Source organism: Salvia miltiorrhiza, chromosome 5 (assembly GCF_028751815.1).
Source record: "Salvia miltiorrhiza cultivar Shanhuang (shh) chromosome 5, IMPLAD_Smil_shh, whole genome shotgun sequence".
NCBI lineage: Eukaryota > Viridiplantae > Streptophyta > Magnoliopsida > Lamiales > Lamiaceae > Salvia > Salvia miltiorrhiza.
The window spans coordinates 20,579,028-20,603,145 of record NC_080391.1 but is presented as its reverse complement, the minus strand read 5'-3'; the positions used below and the strand labels follow the sequence as shown (position 1 = coordinate 20,603,145).

The 24,118-nt window shown below is 38.8% G+C and overlaps 1 protein-coding gene and 2 long non-coding RNA genes across 3 annotated transcripts; 1 reads left to right on the top strand and 2 right to left on the bottom strand.

The window, feature by feature from the left end:
* Positions 1 to 3,093: 3,093 nt before the first annotated feature.
* On the bottom strand, positions 3,094 to 3,852 carry LOC130986639 (uncharacterized). The gene is made up of 3 exons (XR_009089329.1): positions 3,641 to 3,852; positions 3,444 to 3,564; positions 3,094 to 3,345 (listed from the first exon to the last, which is right to left on the bottom strand). It is a non-coding gene; the product is annotated as an uncharacterized LOC130986639 (long non-coding RNA).
* Positions 3,853 to 3,879: 27 nt separating this feature from the next.
* On the bottom strand, positions 3,880 to 5,136 carry LOC131025634 (uncharacterized). Its single transcript, XM_057955430.1, has 6 exons — positions 4,987 to 5,136; positions 4,635 to 4,905; positions 4,479 to 4,563; positions 4,263 to 4,387; positions 4,155 to 4,192; positions 3,880 to 4,056 (listed from the first exon to the last, which is right to left on the bottom strand). Exons 1-6 carry the CDS (start codon positions 5,134 to 5,136, stop codon positions 3,880 to 3,882), a joined length of 846 nt encoding a protein of 281 aa, XP_057811413.1.
* Positions 5,137 to 13,151: 8,015 nt separating this feature from the next.
* LOC130986638 (uncharacterized) lies at positions 13,152 to 22,222 on the top strand. Its single transcript, XR_009089328.1, has 4 exons — positions 13,152 to 13,183; positions 13,279 to 13,694; positions 13,772 to 13,836; positions 21,980 to 22,222. It is a non-coding gene; the product is annotated as an uncharacterized LOC130986638 (long non-coding RNA).
* The last annotated feature ends 1,896 nt before the right edge of the window (positions 22,223 to 24,118 follow it).

Below are 24,118 nucleotides of genomic sequence, written 5' to 3'. Positions count from 1 at the left end.
CAGACATGCTTTATATATAAATATATGTGAATAGAGTGTACGCATATGTAATGTAATTGTCATTTTGTTCATTCGTGATTTATGAAATCAGTAGTTTCCACGGAATGAGCTGTCTAGGTTGAAATCAGAAGAAGGTTTCATGAACTGAAATCAAAGTTCTTTAGCAGTGAGTAAGAATAAAATGGCAATAGATGAAACCTTTGGTTTGAATTGCTGAATTCTGAGATGCGTGGCTGCTAGATTTGCTACTGTTTACTAAGCTTTTGTGAATGGAGCTATAAAGGACATCAAGTGTTGTTTTCTTCAAATTTTTACGAGGTCAAAATAAGAAGGATTTGAAGAAATTTTCAAGTTTAAGGTTACATCTGCTTCTTGTGTTTTTCTTGCGTGGAGAAGATGGTGGATGATAGTGAAAGACTAACTAATAATTTGAAATGAAATTGGGAGAGGAGTTGGGGAAGTTCAAGTTGATTTTTGGGGTTACTGCGGTGATGAGAGAGGACATGGTAGGGTGGCTCATAGGAAAGTAGGGTATGGGTGTTGAGTCTTGACTGGACAAATAAATTTTTATGGTTGAATTATCACGGCTGTAATAATTCCTCACGTTCGCTAATTAAAAGCTTGTGTAAATATTTGAATGTTTAATTAAATAAATATACAATGCATATAAATTTAAATAAATAAATCTTTTATTTCTTATTTTTACAAAAGATTTTGCAAATCATTTGTTGGAATTAAAAATAAATGATTTTCTTTTATTCGGTGTGAATCATCTTAAATCTAAGTTCAAAATTACTCTAAATTTAGCTACAAGGAAACATGGTATTACAAAATTAGACTTAACTAGTGCCGCACCCGTGCTACGCACGGGTTATGAATCCGAAATTTTTTGTTAGATAAAATACTTAATATATTTTTGGGTTATGTACGTAAAAAATCATGAACTTTGGGTCGATTTTGAAGTTTGCCATGAACTTTTTTTTTATCAACTTTTTTATGAACTTAACCAACTGATCAATTTTGAATGGTTTTCAAAAATCTCCAAATTGAGTGCTGACATAGCACTTTTCAGTGACCTGAAATATGACATGGCGCCGCCGGACGGGAACCAAAACGACGTCGTTTAGTTGGGCGTAAAACGACATCGTTTTACCTCAAATTCTAGCCCCCGTCTTCTCCTCTATGCTACTCAACCAACATTGTATAAAATTACACAAGTTATAAGCTCTAAAAAAATTAACTTCCTCTATAGTACTTTTTTTTTCTTATTAAAAAAGAAATTTAACTTCCATTAATTTTGTTATATTTTCATTGCATTTCATTCTCACTTCACACATATAACTTTCTGTTTAATATGTCAGCTGCATTCTAAATGCTAAATCCAAAACTCGAGCCCATATATATTATATTTATGTCACATTAATATTTGTACGAAGCTAAAATATCTAAAGTATGCATTATTTTGCTATAGGTTTCAGAAATAAAACATACATTTTAAAAACAAAATTAATTGCTTAATGCAAAGTGTAGAAACTTAGCAACTTAATTTATCTATATCTATTTATATCTACGAAAAAAAATACACAGCAAAAAAGATATGGAATCCCTCTTTTTTCATCTCTCTTTCATTTTTTTCAGCTGTTTCACAACTTTGATTTAAATCATATTTACTCTTTTATGTGAATGATTGTTTTAATATATTTTCTAAAAAATACAAATATATCTGCATTGAGCTGCTGGAAGAGCCGAGCCTACTGTGGGAAAATCTGAGCCAAAGTGTCCCGAGGACACATTTTCCCACTGCGAATCTACTCTGAACTTTCCTGCTTTCATTATTTTCTTCATTTTGTATCCATTTACTTGTTGCTTTTCTTGGTGTTCTGCAGGGACAGAGCAGAGAAGCCGAGTCCGACAGAGCAGAGAATTGAAGAATATGCCGAGCAGCGAAGTCGTGGATTCTCTGACGCCAGTGGAATTGAGGCGCCAGCGGAATCGAAGCGACAGTGAAATCGGAGGCCAGCGGAATCGGAGGCCAGCGGGATCGAAGGCCAGCGGAGTCGAAGGCCAGCGGAGTCGAGTGCCAGCCAGATCGAGTCTCCCGAGCAGCGAGATCGAGTCTCCCGAGCAGCGAGATCGAAGTTCCAGTGCAGCGGAGTCGAAGGCCGAGCAGAGGGATCGAGTCTCCCGATCAGAGAAGTCGCTTCCCCGCTGCCAGAGAAGTCGCCTCCCCGCTGCCAGAGAAGTCGCGTCCCCGCTGCCAGAGAAGTCGCTTCCCCACTGCCAGAGGAATCTTTTTATGCTTGCCTGCCGAAGCCTTTTGGTTTCTTTCCAAAGGAATTTACTTCGAAAATCTGCATAACTCATCTCTATAAATACAACATTACATATATCTTTCACTCTTACTGAATTATAGTTCTATCTATAAATTGAAACTGAAAGTGAAACTTCATTACAGCAAAGAATGGGTTGTGGATGTGAAAGAAATTCTATATCAGTCAAAAAGAAGTTGTAACAAACACTGCAATATGACTTTCGAAAGAAACTATATCATTAAACTGAGCTGTCATTACATAATAACTTCTAATAAATACAAAAAACTGAGTTTATTCTCCTCATATTTTAAACTGGCAGTCTTCATGGAATCTAATTTTTCACCATCTTACTGACTTGACTACAATTTAATGATGCTAATATAATAATGCATCAACTATAACAGTCAAGTACTCAAAACAACAAAACACTAAACAAAAGTGATATAGGATTAAACAATAAGATGGTCATCTTCACTTTACTTTCAAAAACAAAGACTGCCTTCCAACTTCCAGATCACTCCTTCTCTACTTTGACGTTCAACTTCCCCTTCTTCACGTTCACACTTTCCTCAAATAAATTTTCAATCTTCCTTTTTCCTGTCTCAATTAACTCATTCCCCTCCTTCACTATTTTTTCAAAATCACCACCATATGCTTCATCAGTTTCAGAAACAGGAATCTGCATCTGCAACATTCGACAGTACATAATGTGTTTCTGCATAATAATAATAACCATACATTAAATATAAAAAGATGTATCATACTTAATAAATACCTCAGTGACAACATCATCAACAAATGAAATATCAGAGAATGATTTGGCAGAATCATTTTGACTTTTAACATCATTCAAACTGTAAAGAAACTCAGCAGCATGTTTCTCAACAATTTCAGGTGTTATGCAAATCTTCTTCACAGTATATGGTTCATCAAACCGAAAATCTCCATCATTCCTCAATTGCACCTTGAATAAAATCACCCTGTGAAGAAACTTCTCCTTAATTTCTTTGGGAATGTTGCATGAATCTCTTGGCTAGATCATACAATACAATAAAAATACATTTCAGCTTTGATCCTATTAACATAAAAACCAAAAAACACAAAACAATGTATTTCCTAATACTGTAATACCTCAACACCTTCAACATCAATTTCTCAAGCTCTTTTACCCAAAAGCTTAACACATTCACGATCCCACAGTAACAGAGTAGCATCACTACTGGCATCAACGACATTGACCTTCACCATGAATCTATTAAATAAAAAAAAATGAAATCTATAAAATATCTCATTTCTCATATAATAATAAGAATTATTCAAAAATTTACCTCTTGTTGGCCACCCCATCATATTTCTTGCAAGCATCACAATAGAACTTATTGTCAACTGGTGTTACTTTTTTCCCACAACGCGTGCAACCCATGTACCACCATTCATGAATCGCTTCGACATTATCCACTTTCCCACATATCCAGTAAGAGCTATCCAAAGTATCACAAAAATCTAGAAACTGTAGGCTGCTTAATTCTTATTTCATACATATGCACATTCAACACATGCTATATACTTAGATTTTAAGAATGAATACCTCCAAGCAAAACACATCTTCAATTGACTTCACCTCCAAATTTTCTGTCTCATCAACCATCCTTCTCGATACATGGTTGAATGTTAGGTTTGCAGTTTCGAAGAATCGAATGTTGCCAAAAATTCTAACACATACAACAACAACAACAATATGTTTCTGCACAATTAAATAAACTGTTACATAAAAACAAAAAGTACTTTTGTTTACCTCTGTCTGAACTCATTCATTATCGGAGTGTCTCTATTTAGTAGTACCCTTGAAACATTGAAAGAAGTAGAGATTCTTATCTCCCCTACATAAACAAAAAACAATCTTACACTATGCAAATCCAAATTAATAACTTATAAGATATGAACTATTACCCTCGTATGAGATTGGCCTGCAGTATTGAATCAGCACTATCGGAATTTGTTTCACATTTGGATCAATTTGACTTAAAAATTCATCAACATATTCTTCCCACAAAGTACAAACAACAGAATCATGGCTGCATAAAGTATATAACACGTAAATGAAACTTTTTGCAATTCAGCAGCAACAACAAAACAGAACAAACTTTTTAAAAACAGAAATTTTACTTTTCATCCTCAATTTTTATCTCCAGCATCTTTCGATTAGGTTGATTGATCACACCTCCACTTTCTACAATAACCCCAATGACATCTGCAACATATAAAGTAAAATAAATGCATTTCACAAATGAACAAATATTTAGCAAAACAACAAATAATTACCAAATAGTGCAGCATCCCCAACACTTTCTATTCCTGCAATTTCTGCAAATGTCCTAAATGAAAACATCTCATTAGGAAAATCATCAGCCGTAATCTCAAAGATCTGGCTCTTTTGTGTCATTACAATACGAAATTCATGATCTGTGGTTTTGAAACGCATGTGGTTGGGCCGCATGTAGAATTTGTAGAAAACGTAACAACAACCCTCCTTGATTTTCGATGCAGCACTACCATCCAAGTTATGTGCGAACGAAGCATGAATCTTCACACCCTGAAAAGTATACACACATCAGATTAAGCTATCAATTTAGCTACAAAAAAAGGTATGTCTATAGTTTATTTGTGTACAAACCTCTTCGTCTTGAAGAATGCATTCAAAGCTCATCATATGCTGTGAATCACCATTAAAAAGAAGACCGTATGCACGTACCACCCTGATTTTGATTGCTGATGTTATCAAAGAAGGATACAGATCATTTACTGAACAGAGCAAAGGCGCCATCTTTAACAATTGCTGAAGATCACAATCGCTGCAAAAAACAAAACAGTAAGCATTACTTCACAGAGACATAAGCTTCAGAAAAGAAGTCAAGAGAGCAAACCTTGATTTGGGTGAGTATAAAATCGATGAAATGGCCATGTATTTATAGAAGAATTCTCGGGATTATGCTTCCAATGCAATCCGTGAAACCTCTTTCATAGAACGCCTCAAATCTAAGTTTGCTCATCCACAATCTCTTTGATGTAATGCTTCAAATCTCATCATTCCTCTTCGTACCATTTGTGGGGCTCAAGAACACCCAAATATCATTGATTTATTCATCTTCCATCTCGCTATATTTCTCTGCTGTATTATATTGTATCTACGCTAGAAACCATGAGTCGCTGAACAGTAATTTGAAGACTATTGTTTTATTTTGACGGCAAAAATACATAACCTATGTAATCATATATATATAACGTTACTGTACCTTACGTCAATTGCAGATTTTATGGATTTCCAAAATCTCCAACATTAAATGATTTGTAACAATCACTATTAAATCTTCACCATTTACTTATTTGTTATTTAGAGTTATGTTTTCTAGAATTATTATTGTAATTTACAATTATAATTTATAATTCTAATTTATTTGGGCTAATTATTCTTAATCTAAACCACTTTCTATTTATTAAGTATCCAAATATTTATGTTTATGTTTAATTCACCTCAACCAATATCTTCCTTTTTCTTTATCTTTGCAATGGCTCGAATTTCATCATTGATCACAGTACAATTTGCGAGGCTCAAAATGCAGACATCAAATTTAAATTAATCTTTCATCTATCTTTATTTTTTAGGTTAAATTAAATAAATAGATTGCATAAATAATAAAAATAATAATAACCATCAAAATATATAATCAAAGTTCTATTATTGACTTTATTTCAGACAAATGTAAAACTTAATTCTTTGTAGTCATTCTTTTTTCACGAAAATTAAATTGATAAGCACAATTAAAATTAATGCTTTGCAGTTCAATCTCCACTTTAATTTATTTTTTCAACCAAAGTAACATAAATTAAATTTACAGTCAAATAAAAAAATTAATACTATCAAAGTACATTAAATGAAACCACCGGCCCACCATCTAAAGGAAGATGAAAAGACATGTTGTATTTGCAAAAAACCCTTCGTAAACTTTGATAGAAATCTGCAATTTCTTCTTCCCTCACTTCTCCATCACGACACTCAGGCCCAAACTGTTCCGCTCCAGAAACTTCGATCGGCTTGAACAATCGGTCAGTCTGACTCCTTCCCTCACTTCAATCTGCTTTTTTTTTAAGCACACTTTAATCTCTTAATACATTGTCTGATTCATGTTCTTAAAATTAGAAGAACACAATTTGTTAGTTAGTTCACAACACAGACAGTAATGAAAACCTAAAAAAAACATCACACTTAACTTTTACCAATGGGTAAGTAATTAATCAAAGTTCTATCAGTCCTGTTGAAGTCCTCGCATCCAGATTCATAATTTTTTTGAAAAGATCTGAAGTGTTATATTCAACAGTTTCGTTACATCAACTTCCACTTTGCTCATTAACAGAACCACACTTAAAAGAGTTCTTCTTTGAGTCTTACTTAAAGTTATGAAAGGGAATACTCGAGTTTGAACAGAGCAAGCACATAATCCTTAAAACATATAGAGAAAACTCATTATATAGTGTTTCTGCAATCAATTTCTTTATTATGTAGGTTATATTTACATATTTGTGTGCAGTCAACATAATTAGATAACACATTTGATATGAGAACACTTGTTAAGCACCTTTTTCAAATAACCGTATCAATGTTTTGATGTATTATTCATCCTGTTTTCTCTAGAGATAGCTGAACAATGAATTCGCCATCTATCCTCATCAAACTCAACTTCAATTATCTGTTGGAAATATGGTTTTAAGCCATATCTGAAAATTATTATGTAATTAAATATTTATTATTTAATTAAAATAATTATTGGATGTTAATCTACATCTCGAGTAGATCAACGTGATATACTTGAAGTCTCAAAACCGATTTCCGATGAGTGAGATATTGTATGTCAAAGTTTGGATGTTGAAGAGGGAAAATAAATGCTATCCCACATTGGAAAACATAGAGATGTTTTTCATGTATAAGAATAGCAAAGCACATGGAGTTGATAAATTGACTTGTGGGCTTGCTAGTGGGCTTGATCTAAGTACTAGCCTCACGCGCGCCGCCGCCGACGATCGATCGATCGATCGGTCGGACGGACGGACGACGACGTCGCCGCCGCCGCCGCCGCCGGGCGGGCCGCGGCCAAGGACTTGGATCTTGGCAATTGGTGCTTTGGGGTGGTGTTTGGGGCCCAAACTATTTTTTGGACCAACTCCACTGGGCTTTTTCTCGTTTGCATCAATGGGCGCTTCAACGTCACAACCGTGGGGTTTGCCGGATTCTTGATGGAGGATAAACCTCCAACCCCGAGTGAAGGGGAGACGAGCCAAGAAATTCGTGCCGGATATTTGAACTGGTGCCGCGGCGACTACTTGTGCCGTAACACCGTTCTCATGTCTCTGGACGAACGGCTCTACCGTGTTTTCAAGGTTCATGAAACCGCGAAACAATTGTGGGAGGCCCTTGATTTGAAATATCAAGTGGACAAGGCAAATACTACCAAGTATATTGTCGCCAAATGGTTGGAATACAAAATGGTCGACTCCCGGCCATTGATGGACCAAGTGGAAGAATTCCAAAATCTTTCACATGAGGTTCAAGCCGAAGGGATGCCCTTGGCGGATGCATTGCTCGTTGCAATCATCATAAAGAAATTACCTCCTAGTTGGAGGAAATTTCAAAACCTTTTGAAGCATGAGCGCTCGGAGATGTCCATGCCGATATTAATATCCAAGCTTCAAATGGAGGATCACGTGAGAAGTCGTGATCAAAAGGGAAAAGCTCCGATGGAGGCAAAGGCCAATCTCACCGAGAAAGGCGGTCCCTCCAATAAACGTGGTCGCCCTAACCCTAATAATAAGGGTAAAGGGAAACAAGGCGGTAGTCAACCATCAAAGTTTGATGGTGTATGTTTTAATTGTGACAAACAAGGTCACATGGCTAAAGATTGCCGCAAGCCAAAGCGGAAGAAGGCAAAGAGCAACGTGAACAACGTCGAGAAGGACTTCGACGATTGGAACCACGATGACTTTGCTGCCATGATCTCCGAGGTGAATCATGTGGACAACCCGAACGCTTGGTTCGTGGATACCGGCGCTACCGTCCATATATGCATAAATCGTGAGTTGTTCCACAACTACAAGGAAGTGGAAAACAAAACGATAATGGAGGCTAGCGAGCGGACATCCCAAGTCCTTGGCATGGGAGATGTGATTCTTCAACTCACGTCGGGCGTGGAGATCACATTAAAAGACGTATTACACGTTTCAACTGTCCGAAAGAGTTTAATTTCGGGCTTTAGGCTTACGAATAAGGATTTTGAATTGTTTTTCAAATCTGACTATGTTGTAATACGCAAGTGGGGAAAGTTCCTAGGGAAAGGCTATGCCTCCGAAGGACTTTTCAAACTTGGTGTAAGAGCTTGTAAGCCTGCCAAGGCTAAAATCAATAAAGATGCATCAACTTCTTCTGCTTACTTGATTGAGTGTTCTGATTTATGGCATTGTAGACTTGGACATGTTAATCTAAATGCTATAAAGAGATTAGTAAAAATGAATTTACTAAAAGTTGATGAATACAACTCACAAGAAAAATGTGAAGTTTGTGTTGAAGCCAAAATGGCTAAGTTACCGTTTAAATCGGTAAAAAGGAGCACTCAACCTTTGGAACTTATTCACACCGATGTTTGTGATTTAAAGTTCGTGCAAACTAGAGGTGGCAAGAAGTACTTTATCACCTTTATAGACGATTGCACAAAGTATTGTTACCTTTACTTATTGAAAAGTAAAGATGAGGCTATTGAAGCTTTTAGAAACTTCAAAAATGAAGCCGAGAATCAACTTGGATGTCGAATTAAGATGGTTCGAAGTGATAGAGGTGGAGAATATGTAGCTCCGTTTGCTGAATTATGCAACGAAAGTGGTATAATCCATCAAACGACGGCTCCTTATTCACCACAATCTAACGGCGTTGCTGAACGCAAGAATCGAACTCTTAAGGAGATGATGAATGCCTTGTTGATTAGTTCGGGATTACCCCAGAACATGTGGGGGGAAGCTGTCTTAACGGCCAACTATATCTTGAACAAGATTCCACTCAAAGGGAAAGATGTAACTCCCTATGAGCTATGGAAAGGAAGGAAACCTTCGTATAAATACCTCAAAGTGTGGGGGTGTTTAGCCAAGGTAGAAGTGCCTTTACCAAAGCAAGTTACAATAGGACCTAAAACGGTGGATTGTATCTTCATTGGTCATGCACTTAATAGCAGTGCCTATCGTTTTATAGTGCACAGATCGGAGATACCTGATATACATGTTGGGGCAACGATAGAATCAAGGAATGCTATATTCTTTGAAAATATCTATCCTAACAAGGATAAAGGTACATCGAACTCTAATGATGGAGTTGATGGTGATGCTACAGGTTCTAAACCTATGGAAGTAGCTAGTAATTCTACTCAAGTAGATGATGCCACGGGTTCTAATCATGTACCACCTAATAGGAAAAGACCAAGGTCTAAACCTATGGATGTAGAACCGAGACGTGGGGAACGAGTTAGAAAAGCTAATGTCTATGGACCGGATTATGTTGTCTTGATGCTAGATGGCGAACCGGTGACGATTAAAGAAGCTATGTCTGGCTCAGATGCAGCTCTCTGGAAAGAAGCCATCGATATTGAGATTGATTCCATTATGCAGAATCATACTTGGGTGTTAGTGGATCTACCACCTGGAAGTAAAGCTTTAGGATGCAAATGGATCCTAAAGAAGAAGTACAAATCTGATGGTACTATAGATAAGTACAAAGCCCGACTTGTCGTTCAAGGTTTCAGGCAGAAAGAAGGGTACGATTTCTTCGATACCTATTCACCTGTGACTAGACTAACATCTATTCGGATGCTTCTCGCTATTGCTGCCTTGCACAATCTCGAGATTCACCAAATGGATGTGAAAACTGCGTTCTTGTATGGCGAGTTGGAAGATGAAATATATATGAAGCAACCTGAAGGGTTTGTAGTACCTGGGCAAGAGCACAAAGTATGCAAACTTCAAAGGTCTTTATATGGGTTGAAGCAAGCACCGCTTCAATGGCATTTAAAATTTGACAGTGTAATGTTGTCAAATGGATTCAGAATCAATGAGTGCGATAAATGTATCTACATTAAGAATTCTAATAACGGATATGTTATTGTTTGTCTTTATGTAGATGACATGCTCATCATGGGAAGTAATTCCCGAGTGATTCAAGAAACCAAAGGCATGCTAAGTAAAAATTTTAGCATGAAAGATATGGGCTTAGCTGATGTTATCCTTGGAATTAAAATTCTAAGAAGACCTGATGGTATTGCTATAACACAATCTCACTACGTTGAGAAAGTGTTAAAGAAATTCAACGCTTTTGACAAGCCAATAGCTAAGACACCATGGGAACCTAATGTGCATTTGAGTGTACACAAGGGAGAACCTGTTGACGCGTTAGAATATGCGAAGATTATTGGGAGCCTGATGTATCTAACAAATTGCACTCGTCCCGATATAGCATGCTCGGTCAACAAGTTGAGCAGCTTTACAGCTAACCCTAGTAATGAACATTGGAAAGCTCTTGAAAGGGTTTTGAGATATTTGAAATATACTCAAAACTATGCGATTCATTATACTAGGGAACCCTCTGTACTTGAAGGGTACTGTGATGCAAATTGGATATCTGATGCCAAAGACTCGTTTTCAACGAGCGGTTATGTATTCACTGTGGGGGGTGGTGCTGTGTCTTGGAAATCCAAGAAGCAAACATGTATTGCTAGATCGACCATGGAATCAGAATTCATAGCTTTGGATAAAGCTGGTGAAGAAGCCGAGTGGCTTAAAAATTTCCTCGAGGATATTCCATGTTGGTCGAAACCTGTGTCGTCCGTAATAATTCATTGTGATAGTCAAGCTGCTATCGGACGAGCACAAAACCATTTGTATAACGGTAAGTCGAGACATATTCGTCGACGTCATAATACCGTGAGACATCTGATCACTAGTGGAGTTATCACAATTGATTATATAAGATCAATTGATAACATAGCGGATCCTTTGACAAAAAGTATCCATCGAGATCAGATGTATAAACTGTTAGGGGGAATGGGTTTGAAGTCCACAAATTAAGGATAATCATAGTGGCAACCCAACCATGATGACTGGAGGATCCAAAGAACTTGGTTCAATGGGACAACTAAGCTATGAAAATCCGTGTGTTGAACACTCGAATTGCCTATTCCTTGTAGAACAGTGAGTGTTCGGAAATCTGCACGTGGTGAGGTTAAGTCTTTGACTTTTAATGACTCTAGAACTCCTCGAAGAGGACAAGTATAGCAGGATACTTGAGTTAAGAGTCACCTATGTAAGTGTGAAGTGGGGCCGCTTCGATTGAAACACTTATGAATCCAAAGGGGTGTTCCAAGGCCTGTAATGGACACAAACGTGAGAACGAATAAGGATTGAAGCAATATTGTGTCAATATTGTTGACTCAGTATACACCGAGGAGGACTAGTTCAAGGAACACAATCCACTAGGCCGCCGGTATACTCGATAATATTGACTATGGCAGGTTCAAAGCCACAAGCTACCTTTCCAAATGCAATGTTGTATCTTAAGAGGACTGAGCTAAGTGTTTGCATACTTTCGCATACTGATTTCTGACTCATGTGGGGGATTGTTGGAAATATGGTTTTAAGCCATATCTGAAAATTATTATGTAATTAAATATTTATTATTTAATTAAAATAATTATTGGATGTTAATCTACATCTCGAGTAGATCAACGTGATATACTTGAAGTCTCAAAACCGATTTCCGATGAGTGAGATATTGTATGTCAAAGTTTGGATGTTGAAGAGGGAAAATAAATGCTATCCCACATTGGAAAACATAGAGATGTTTTTCATGTATAAGAATAGCAAAGCACATGGAGTTGATAAATTGACTTGTGGGCTTGCTAGTGAGCTTGATCTAAGTACTAGCCTCGCGCACACACACACGCGCGCCGCCGTCGACGATCGATCGGACGGACGGACGACGACGTCGCCGCCGGACGGGCGGGTCGGGTACGGGCCGCGGCCAAGGACTTGGATCTTGGCAATTGGTGCTTTGGGGTGGTGTTTGGGGCCCAAACTATTTTTTGGACCAACTCCACTGGGCTTTTTATTTTTTGGCCCAACTGATTGTTTTACCCAAGCCCAGCCCACAGCAACAGTTGACAGCAGCAGCAGAAGAGGCAGTAGCAGAAACACGCCAGCTACGACTTCTGCATGGCAACTTCAATTTTGCAGCTAAGTTTCTTCAATGACTGCGCCCACCGGCCATCATCTTCAACATTTACAGCTTCCAGCCGTCGGAGTAGAATTCAAGGTCTTGAATTCATACTTACCACATGCCTATAAATAGGCCTCTGGAGAGCTTGGAGTAACACACGAAGAAATACTGCATTCTGCCATTTCTACACACACACTCTCTGCACAACACTTATGCTCAGTTCTTGATCCTATTCAGTTCGCCGGAGCTCGCCGGATTGTGGTGCTACATCCGACGAGACGAAGTCGTTTTACCTTTGGGGAAGATACGCCTAAACCGAAGAGCACTACCGGGGCGATAATCTTCTTGCGGGAAGAGATTTATCTCGACTCGACTTAGTCTATACGTATAATTTATTTATACTGTATATTTCACTTGTACAAAATTATTTGAGTTGTAATTTCTCAAATTATTTTCTTTGTAATATTTTCAATTATTTTGAGTTGTAATATCTCAAAATATTTATTTTGTAATATCTCGATCGTGTACCCGGTTCTAACATTATCCTCATGTCAGACGTGGAGGAATATTGGTATTTCATACTTCAAACACTGAACTACATTGCCAGCTATTTAATTTCCAATTATATTGAGAGTTACAGCTTTTGTTTTGTAATGGTATTTTCAGATTATCACTCATGACTTTGTTAAAAACAACGCACACAATTTGAATGAGGCACTCAAGTTAAAACTTCGCTCTCCTAAAAAGAAATGGAACATCAAACTATGCTACTATGAAAACGAATCTGGAAGTGAAAGGATTTGGTACTTAAGCAACATTCAGCCATTTCAAGAGTATGTTCAGTTGTCTGCAAATGACCACCTGCTGTTGCACATCATTACTAAAAAAGTCTTTCTTGCCACTGTGTACAATGAAAATGGATCTGTTAAGGATGTTGAAGTGCAGCGTCAAACTCTGAACAACGGTTAGATAAATCTAATTAGAGTATATACTTCAATTATTGCAACAGTAACGAAATAGTTCTCATTTTCATCTTGTCTCAGCTGCTGGACCATCACAATTGCCCTCCTCAGTATCGATCAGTAAGATCACTTATTAATCTATCTGTATATACTTTTTTTTCATTTACAAAGCTCACAGTACACTATATGCCTTGCAGAAACTGAGTTCGAAACTCCTCCTCAGTATGTATTCAAATACAAAAAGGCGCAACATTCGAGATTGGTAACACACACTATATAGATTTTGCATATCGCAAAGTTTCACCTTAACTGTTTTATATACTAATATAAATGAAACTATGTTCGCTATTTTATTTAACACGCCGCAAGTGTACGGGTGCAATTGTGTACAGTAGCAAGCAAGGTCGTATTCCACAGAGACTGAATTAATCAATTTCTATCCTAAATTATTCTACTCTATCTGGACAAACGAAAATAAGAGTTTTGTTTTTAAAACTAAATAAATAAATAACAGGAAACAAAATAAATCAAGCTGTGAAACAGAGAAACAGATGAGACAAGATTTCCCAAGGCAAATGTTTCAACAAATTCTCCTAACTAACATGTTCAATTCAATTAATAAGACGATTCCTAAGGCAATCTCAAAACTAGTCTATACCCACTCCCGTGGCATACAAACCGTTGATTACATGCAAGGCTACCGTTCCCGGATCGCACTTCTAACATGCAACTCCTAAAAGCTCATTGGATTAACGCCCTCACAAATATCAATTCCTTTTAGAATTAAATATATGTGTTCTATGTTCTTAGTTCAGGTAATAATTATCATCTCCCGATCTCAAATTAAAACCTATGATTATGCTAAATTGGTGGCCAATCAATAAAGCAAACAATTGTAACAAGAACATAAAAAGGAAAAACAATCTCAATCAATTGAATCAAACAGTCAGAAATTCAAATCATGTCTACTCCCTAAACCCTGGGAAAAAGGGATTCTAGCCACACATAGACATATGAACTAGAATATAATTCTCAATCAAATAAATGAACATCCAACAAGAAAAACCGTATTGAAATCGAGAATCTTCAATCTTGTTCTTGCTCTGTTCTCCGTCTCTCTCAGCTCTCAGGAAAAGTAAAATATGATACAAAGTTGATAAAAGGTTTCAGAGAATAAGTTCTTGGGGAGTATTTATATGCCCTAGGTCTTGTAGCTCTAAAAAATACCCAAAATAGCTAAAAAAACGAATTTTGGGCGGAAATACGGCGACTCGCGCGGCCACGTCGCGCGGCCGCATGGCCGGCCCGCGTGACGAAACAGAACTCCTGACAGCTTTGCGCAGCGATTTTGTTTTGGCTTGTTCTCTCTCGTCCAAACTCCGATTTACGAACCGTTTGCGCTCACGAACTCCTATCGAGACGAACTACAACTTGTATTTCAGCCAATTCTTCCAAATTCTGCTTCATTATTTCTGAAAATTCGTTCAAAAACAAGCAAGTAACAAGTTCTTGACCATAAACGAATATAAGCTCAAATAGACCATCAAACACACAAAATCCTCACAACTAAGCATCAAAAATGACACACCAAGAGGTAAAAATGCATGTTTATCAACCCCCCAAACTTGAACTATTGTCCGTCCTCGGACAAAACAAAGATGAACCAAGAATGAATCAACAAGAGCGCAGAGAAAAGTGGATAACATTGTGGCTTCAGATTTGTCAACAAAATTACCAGCATGCATTTGTATCTCCAATCATCAAGATATCACACTCATGACAAACTTCAAATTGTGGTCTCAATGACTTGCAATCCTCACCAAAAAGATAAAGAAAATAAGAACTCTCAACTCTCAAGTGTATCAATCAAAGATATGGACGTGTTTACACTCAATTCAAGCAAAACAAGTACTGAACCATAAGCTTGTCAATCGTCTCACCTCTCCACCACTTAATGTGTGCTCTTATAACCAAGATCAAAAAGGTCTTCATTAAGGGTTGTAATGTAGGCTCTTTGGTAAGGTGGGATATATTTGGCTAAGTGACTAAAAGATACTCCTCAATGTAGCACAATCACCAACCTTATAACATTCTAACTCAACAATCATCCACCTATCACAAAAACCAAATTTCCAATACAAAATCCATCACAACACAATAATTAATTCTCATGATATTATGACTTTCTAAAGCATCCTATGTACCCATTTTTTTTCAATTCTTTTCTCTCTTTTCTTTTCTTTTCTTTTTTTCCTCTTTCTTTTCCTTTTGTTTTTTTTTTTCAACGACTTGTAGGGTACTAGGATTTTTTCAATCAAGATCAAAGTATATAATTCATAAACACACATCTCCACAAACCAACTACCCCATAACAACAATCTCCAAGCTCCCACCCATAGCTGAATCAAAGAATAAGGAAAAATAAGGCTCAAAGGGGGTGAACTAGGATCATATAAAGATATAGGACAAATAAGGGATAAATAGGCTAGCAAAGATGGCCTTCTATCATCTCAAAGTTATTAAGCACACTATGTGACCTCGAGGGAGAAACCAAGACAAGTTCTAGTGAGACACAAGCATGCTCGAACAATCACTCAAGAATAAGAAATAAGACTGTAAAAATAATGACAGTCAAGGCTCAAATCTCAAAGCTTATTTCATTGATTGCAAGCACACAGAGACCATGCTTATCATTCATCATTCATGCTCAATCTCAACAATATCGACACAAACGCATGCAATTTCACAAGTTTTAAACAGAAATCATCATGAACCAGTTATCCAACAAATCTCTACACTACTCACATCATCATCAAGGTAACATCACAGAGAAACTACCAAAGCAAGACTAAAACAAACTCAACGACAAAACAAAAACAATCAAAACAAAAAGTGCACCCACAAAGACACATCCCCCCAAACTTATTCACCACTAAGGAGAATAAGTTTGAAAAGGATTTGTGGGGCACGAAAACAAAAAACAAACAAAAAGGAACAAACTAACCAAAAATTGGGTTGCCTCCCAATAAGCGTTATTTTTAACGTCGTTAGCTCGACAGAACAACAAACTCATCAAGGAGATTGGTACAAGCAGTGCTGCGAACAGCTGCTCCCTGCTCCACTCTTGCCAGTCGTGCTCCCTGATAACACTCATGTTTCCTTTGTTTTTAGTATTCATATGATGTCAATTTTATAGGAAATTGAGTATTGGATGATTGTTTTGTGCTTAATTTGCTTTATCTTTTGAAACATGATTCTTACTCGAACTTTGAAGGAAATTTCAGGTTTATTGAGTTCGAATTTGGAAAATTGTGCTGAAATACAAGTTGTAGATCGTCTCGATAGGAGTTCGTGAGCGCAAACGGATCGCAAATCCAAGTTCGGACGAGAAAGATATGGCCAAAACAAGAAAGTCGCGCGCAGCAGTCAGAATCCGGCGGTCAAACACCGTTGACCACCGCCCGAAGAAGGATTTTCGGCGACCTGACCGGCGATCGCCGCCTGGGTCGCCGGACCTTCTGGAACGTTGGAAAAGACGCGGCGATCGCCGCGTTAGGAAGGATTTTTGTGCTTGCGCCGGTGACCCCCGGATGGGTCGCCGGGCAGGTCGCCGGCTACCCGGATTTTTCAGTTTTGCGCGTTTTTGGAGTTCTTCTGGGTTTCAAACTCTGTATTTTACCCTGGTACTATAAATAGGTCTTCTTATGACCTATTTTGGGTTCCTCTTTCAGTTCCCAAACTTTATTTTCTCAGTTTCATAGCTTTAGATTATTATTGCTTTCCAGTTTTTACAGCTTGGATTGGATTTCCACAAGATTGAAGATTCAAGCCGCTACAATTATTTTATTCAGAGTTTTATTTAATTTAGTTCTTTCAATTGAGTTCTCATTAATTATGTTTTTGCTTTCTTTTATTATGTTTGGCTAGTTCTTTTATCTGAACCTAGGGTTTGTACATAGCTATTCAATTATGTGCGTATGATTTATTGATATCAATTTGCCCTCCAACTTGTGATTCATGATTCCTGGTGCTTAATTTCTTGTGAATTATTTGGCCAATAATTTACATGTCTAGCTGTTCAGTTTGAGTCTTGAATGCGATAATTGTTCAGCCGATTCAGGAATGCATGATATAGTGTTAGCCTTGAGTCTTGATTGCGACAGGTGAAGCTATAGGAAGCTATTATTTGTGTACGCTTGGGAGTTAATTTATTCCTTGGAGTCTTGAATGCGAAAAGGGATTAATTAATCTACGTTCATAGGTGGTCGTTAGAGACGCTTGTGAATAATATAGTGATCTTTCATCAGGGTTGGATTAAAATTGGTAATTGAATCAATAGGTTAAATGCATGTAGTTGCTTAGTAAAAGTACATCCCTAGGGTCAGAGCTTTCCTTATATTTGAGTTAATTATCATAGTTAACATACTCTTTAGTTTTTATTTAGTTAATCTTAGTTCGTAATTCACCTTCATAATTCGTTTTACCTGCATACTGTTAGAGTCTGTTTAGGAGATAGATATAGTAATTTCGTTTTACAGTCTCCGTGGATACGATACTCTGCTTGCTGTTTTCATACTACAATTACACTGTTTAGTTGCAGTTATTGTTGCTATAAAAATAGTGATCACTCCCTTCCTGCGAACTCTGATCACCTGGGTCCTGCCAAGAAAACTGATCCTCATCAAAAGTATTAACAATATCATCACTTACCTTGCCCGGATCTTTAACTTTCTTGGGCACTTCGTCCTTGTGGATGCGGCATGGTTCATAGACATTGAAGGTTTGGCTTTCATCGTGAACTCGCAGCGTGAGCTCTCCTTTCTCCACATCAATTAAAGCTCTTCCCGTTGCAAGGAACGGGCGCCCCAAAATCAGCGGAATTTTGTTGTCGTCCTCAATGTCTAAAACCACAAAATCTGCAGGGAAAATAAAATCCCCCACCTTCACAAGCACATTATCCACAATTCCACGAGGATAGGTGACCGACCTGTCTGCCATCTGCAGCCTCATAGATGTCAGCTTCAACTCTCCAATCGCCAGCTGCTTGAAAACAGATAACGGCATGAGATTGATGCTCGCCCCCAAGTCGCAGAGTGACCTTCTGAATTGCTGGCCTCCAATAATGCAGGAAAGTGTGAAGCTACCCGGATCTTTGACCTTCGCCGGCAGCTTCCTCTGCAAGATTGCGCTGCATTCTTCATTGAGATTCACCGTCTCAAACTCTCCCAACTTCTTCTTTCGTGAGACTATGTCCTTGAGAAATTTGGCATATTGCGGCATCTCTAGTAACATCTCCACCAACGGAATATTGATGTTCACATTCTTAAAGATCTCTAAAAACCTAGAGAGTCGCTCTTTCATCCTCTCTTTCTTCTGGCGCTGAGGGAATGGTATAGTCACAGTTGCTGGCGAAGTAGCTTTCTGCTTTTCCTCCTTCTTTCTGCCAGAAACCTCAACAGTGACCTCCTCAGCTTTTTTCTCAATCAGCCGTGCACTCTCATCTTTTGCCGTCATGGCCCCTTCCTGTGTAGTCCCGCTTGGCAAATCAACCATCTTAAAATGACGCTGGGGAAACGGCATCCACCCAGGCGGACGCAGATGAGGTGGAAGTCGTCGACCTTCCTCATGGACTCTCCACGAGAGCTCTCTTTTCCCCATCTCATGAGAACCATGGCTGTCTTCAGAGGTGACTTCACTCTTTACTCCAATGGCCATGCACTGCTCCTTTGGATTCACCTTGGCATTGTTTATGAGATTACCCGACTGTTGGAGTTTGTTGACGGCGGTGGCTATTTGACCCAATTGGGTCTCGAACATCTTCATTTGAGTCCCCACAGCAACGACATTGGACTCTAGCTTTTCCATCCTCTCGTCGGATTTGGATATGAACTTCATCAGCAACTCCTCTATATTCGGCTTCTTCTCTGCATTTATCATTTCATTGGGTACCGAGAAGCCTAGTGGAGGTTGAATTGCATTGTTGGGATTCCCATACGCCAAATTCGGATGTGGACGCCCTCCATGATGAAGCTGTTGTCCATTATTATACCCGCTCTGTTGCCCGTGCTGAAAGTTCCCGTAGTTTCTGCCATTAATGTAGTTGACGTCTTCTACGCCTGTCGGGATCTCTACAGCTGGCTCAGAATTGCCAACAGTCATAGCATTGATTTTCGAGTTCATCTCTACCAGCTGAGTCAAAATCAATGCCATGGGATCTGAGCTGGACGCAGCAACAACTTTCTTCAACTGAACTCTCTCGGATGGCCATTGATAACTTGTAGTAGCCATGCTTTCAATGATCTCCATTGCCTCCGAGCTCCCTTTCTTGAGCAGAGAACCTCCAGCTGCTGTATCCATAAACATTCTCGCACGCTCACCACACGCATTGTAAAACATGACCACTAGAGTCCCCTCATCAAAGCCATGGGACGGGCACTTCCTCAGCTTCTCCTGGTATCTTTCCCATGTTTCAGCCAAAGTCTCTCCATCAAATTGCTGAAATTGAAGAATGTCCATCTTCAACTTCAAAGTAAGCCCAGGAGGATGAAACTTCCGTAGGAAAAGATCTGCCAGGTCCCCCCATACTGGATTGGCTCCCAGCTGTAGAGTTTGATACCACGACTTTGCCTTATCCCTGAGTGAGAATGGGAAAAGGCGGAGTCGTATAATGTCATCAGGGACTCCATTCATCTTAACAGTGCTGCACAGCTCCAGGAATTGCGCCAAATGCGCATTGGGATCTTCCACAGCTTTGCCTCCATACTGGTTTTGCTGCACCATCGTGATTAAACCAGTCTTGAGCTCAAAATTGTTTGCGTTGACTCTTGGAGGCTCGTAGTACTGATACTGCGGAGTGAACGCCTCATAGATCGGAGGCTGCTTCTGAACCTCGCGGTTTTCCTGCGCCTCAATCAAACGCTGCAGTTGCTCCTTGAGAGCACGAACTTCTTCTACGGTAGCCATAGAACTACCTAGCAAACTTCAGAACCAAAAATCAGGACCACAGGAAAAAAATAAAAAACAGAATTTAAATAAACAAAAAAAAATCCAGATTAGTATCAAATAATTAACAGATAGTACTGATAAAAATCAGTCCCCGACAACGGCGCCAAAAACTTGTTCGCTATTTTATTTAACACGCCGCAAGTGTACGGGTGCAATTGTGTACAGTAGCAAGCAAGGTCGTATTCCACAGAGACTGAATTAATCAATTCCTATCCTAAATTATTCTACTCTATCTGGACAAACGAAAATAAGAGTTTTGTTTTTAAAACTAAATAAATAAATAACAGGAAACAAAATAAATCAAGCTGTGAAACAGAGAAACAGATGAGACAAGATTTCCCAAGGTAAATGTTTCAACAAATTCTCCTAACTAACATGTTCAATTCAATTAATAAGACGATTCCTAAGGCAATCTCAAAACTAGTCTATACCCACTCCCGTGGCATACAAACCGTTGATTACATGCAAGGCTACCGTTTCCGGATCGCACTTCTAACATGCAACTCCTAAAAGCTCATTGGATTAACGCCCTCACAAATATCAATTCCCTTTAGAATTAAATATATGTGTTCTATGTTCTTAGTTCAGGTAATAATTATCATCTCCCGATCTCAAATTAAAACCTATGATTATGCTAAATTGGTGGCCAATCAATAAAGCAAACAATTGTAACAAGAACATAAAAAGGAAAAACAATCTCAATCAATTGAATCAAACAGTCAGAAATTCAAATCATGTCTACTCCCTAAACCCTGGGAAAAAGGGATTCTAGCCACACATAGACATATGAACTAGAATATAATTCTCAATCAAATAAATAAACATCCAACAAGAAAAACCGTATTGAAATCGAGAATCTTCAATCTTGTTCTTGCTCTGTTCTCCGTCTCTCTCAGCTCTCAGGAAAAGTAAAATATGATACAAAGTTGATAAAAGGTTTCAGAGAATAAGTTCTTGGGGAGTATTTATATGCCCTAGGTCTTGTAGCTCTAAAAAATACCCAAAATCGCTAAAAAAACGAATTTTGGGCGGAAATACGGCGACTCGCGCGGCCACGTCGCGCGGCCGCATGGCCGGCCCGCGTGACGAAACAGAACTCCTGACAGCTTTGCGCAGAGATTTTGTTTTGGCTTGTTCTCTCTCGTCCAAACTCCGATTTACGAACCGTTTACTCTCACGAACTCCTATCGAGATGAACTACAACTTGTATTTCAGCCAATTCTTCCAAATTCTGCTTCATTATTTCTGAAAATTCATTCAAAAACAAGCAAGTAACAAGTTCTTGACCATAAACGAATATAAGCTCAAATAGACCATCAAACACACAAAATCCTCACAACTAAGCATCAAAAATGACACACCAAGAGGTAAAAATGCATGTTTATCAAACTACAAAATAGGCATTGCGCAAGAACTTTGTTCTAGAATCGTCTTTACAGGATAAGCAATTCATCACAGTTCAGTACGAAGATCAGAGGAAAAAGTGGAACATGAAATTGCTAAAGAGACGTCCAAGAAGCGTGATTTACGAACTGGGTGGTACATGGTCAAAGTTTGCTCGCACCATCCCACTAATGAATGGTGTTGAGTATAAAGTTATCTTCGATCACAAAATGCAGGTTCTCATTCTGCAGAAACAGAGGTGTGTAACTTAAGAACTTACTTAAAATTAGACATTTTTGTACAAATACATTACTAATAAGTGCAGCCTAAATTATAGATTGGCAAATATACATTTCTCCAGTGCAGCGGAATCGGGCGGCAGAGGAATCGAGGCCAGCGGGATCGAGTCTCCAAGGCGCCAGAGGAATCGAAACCAGCGGAGTTGGGCGCCAGAGGAATCAAGGCCAGCGAGGCCGAGTCCTCCAGTGCAGCGGAGTCGGGCGCCAGAGGAATCGAGGCCAGTGGGATCGAGTCTGCAAGGAGCCAGAGGAATCGTGGCCAGCGAGGCCGAGTCCTCCAAAAGCATGCAACTCCACTTTTGATGTATATATGAAAAGACCAATGTGTTTTAAGATGAAGCTCTATTTAGTTATCATTACGATATGCATTCTCTATGTATCTTGTAAGTATATCAGCCGAAACACTTGACTTATAGTTTTAGTATTATATTAGTTTTAACTGATGATGTATGTTAATTTTATCTAATGTTGTATGTTGAAGATCATGTTTCTATTTCTGTATATAGCAGCTCTGATTTGTTTAGCTCTGGTTCTGGTTGATCATTTTTTTTATTATATCTATATCTATTTATATCTACGAAAAAATATTACACAACAAAAAAGATATGGAATCCCTCTTTTTTCATCTCTCTTTCATTTTTTACAGCTGTTTCACAACTTTGATTTAAATCACATTTACTCTTTTATGTGAATGATTGTTGATGAGGACTAGAATACTCATCAGCGATGTGCTTAGCAATATAGGAACATCTTACTTGATTACTATTATTGTTATTATTATTCTCATTGAACGAGGCCAACCAGCGCAGGTTTAATTGAAGACCTTAGATAATAAAGGGACTCGACAGCGTAGACTAAGGGACTCGGCAGCGCAGACTACAGGATTTGGTGGCGCAGATTACCCAGGTTACTCGGCAGCGCAGATTAAGGGACTCACCAGCGCAGATTACGGGACTTGGCGGCGCAGACTACCCAGGTTACTCGGCAGCAAAGACTAGCCTGCGCAGCTCAAGGGAGCTACTCAACATGAGCAACGAAGGACAGTGCAAATGGATCAAGTCAAAACTAAAGTGTATTAAGGCATTAAAGGGCCTAAATTCGATTATTAGTGTTCATGGGCCTAAGGCCTGTAGGGCTCACTCTCACATCTATAAATAGAAGGTTAGCAAGCATTAAAGGCATCATGATTGCTCACTTGTAATATGTAATTCTCTAAAAGTATAGTGAAAACAACGAAGAACTCCCGTGGACGTAGATCATTTATGATCGAACCACGTACATCTTGTCTCGTTTATCGTTTTATAATTAGGGTAAAGTTTCTTGTTTCATCAACTGGCGCCGTCTGTGGGAAATTGAGCTTATGGCGTGAGTTTCGAGGAACATTCTTCTTGATTTTCGGAATTTCCAGATTCGGATTTACTGTTCATCGATTGTTACTGTTCATGAAAAAAAAGGGGAAAAGAAAGAAGAAAAGGGGGACGAAGGCTGAATCGAAGAAAAACAGAAAAAAAAAAAACGAAAAAGGGAGGGGAGAGAGACAAGCTGATAGCCGGCTGTACCAACGCCGGTGGGAGTCGCCTCGTGGCCGCCCGTCGCCGCCGCGCAGGAGCTGCGCATACCACCGTAGACCACCGTATCGCCGGCTGGGGAATTTATGGCTCTGGCTTCGGCGAACAGCTGAACCACCAGAACCCTGCACCGGAGCTCTCATCGCCGGGAAGAAACCAGACCAAGTCCAACGCAGGTTTCGATCGAGACCGCAGAACACGAAGCCGCACACCACCACCTCGCAGGGATCACTACCGTGCGAGAACCGCGCACCACCGCAGTGCAGAAGCTAAATACACCGCAGAAGTG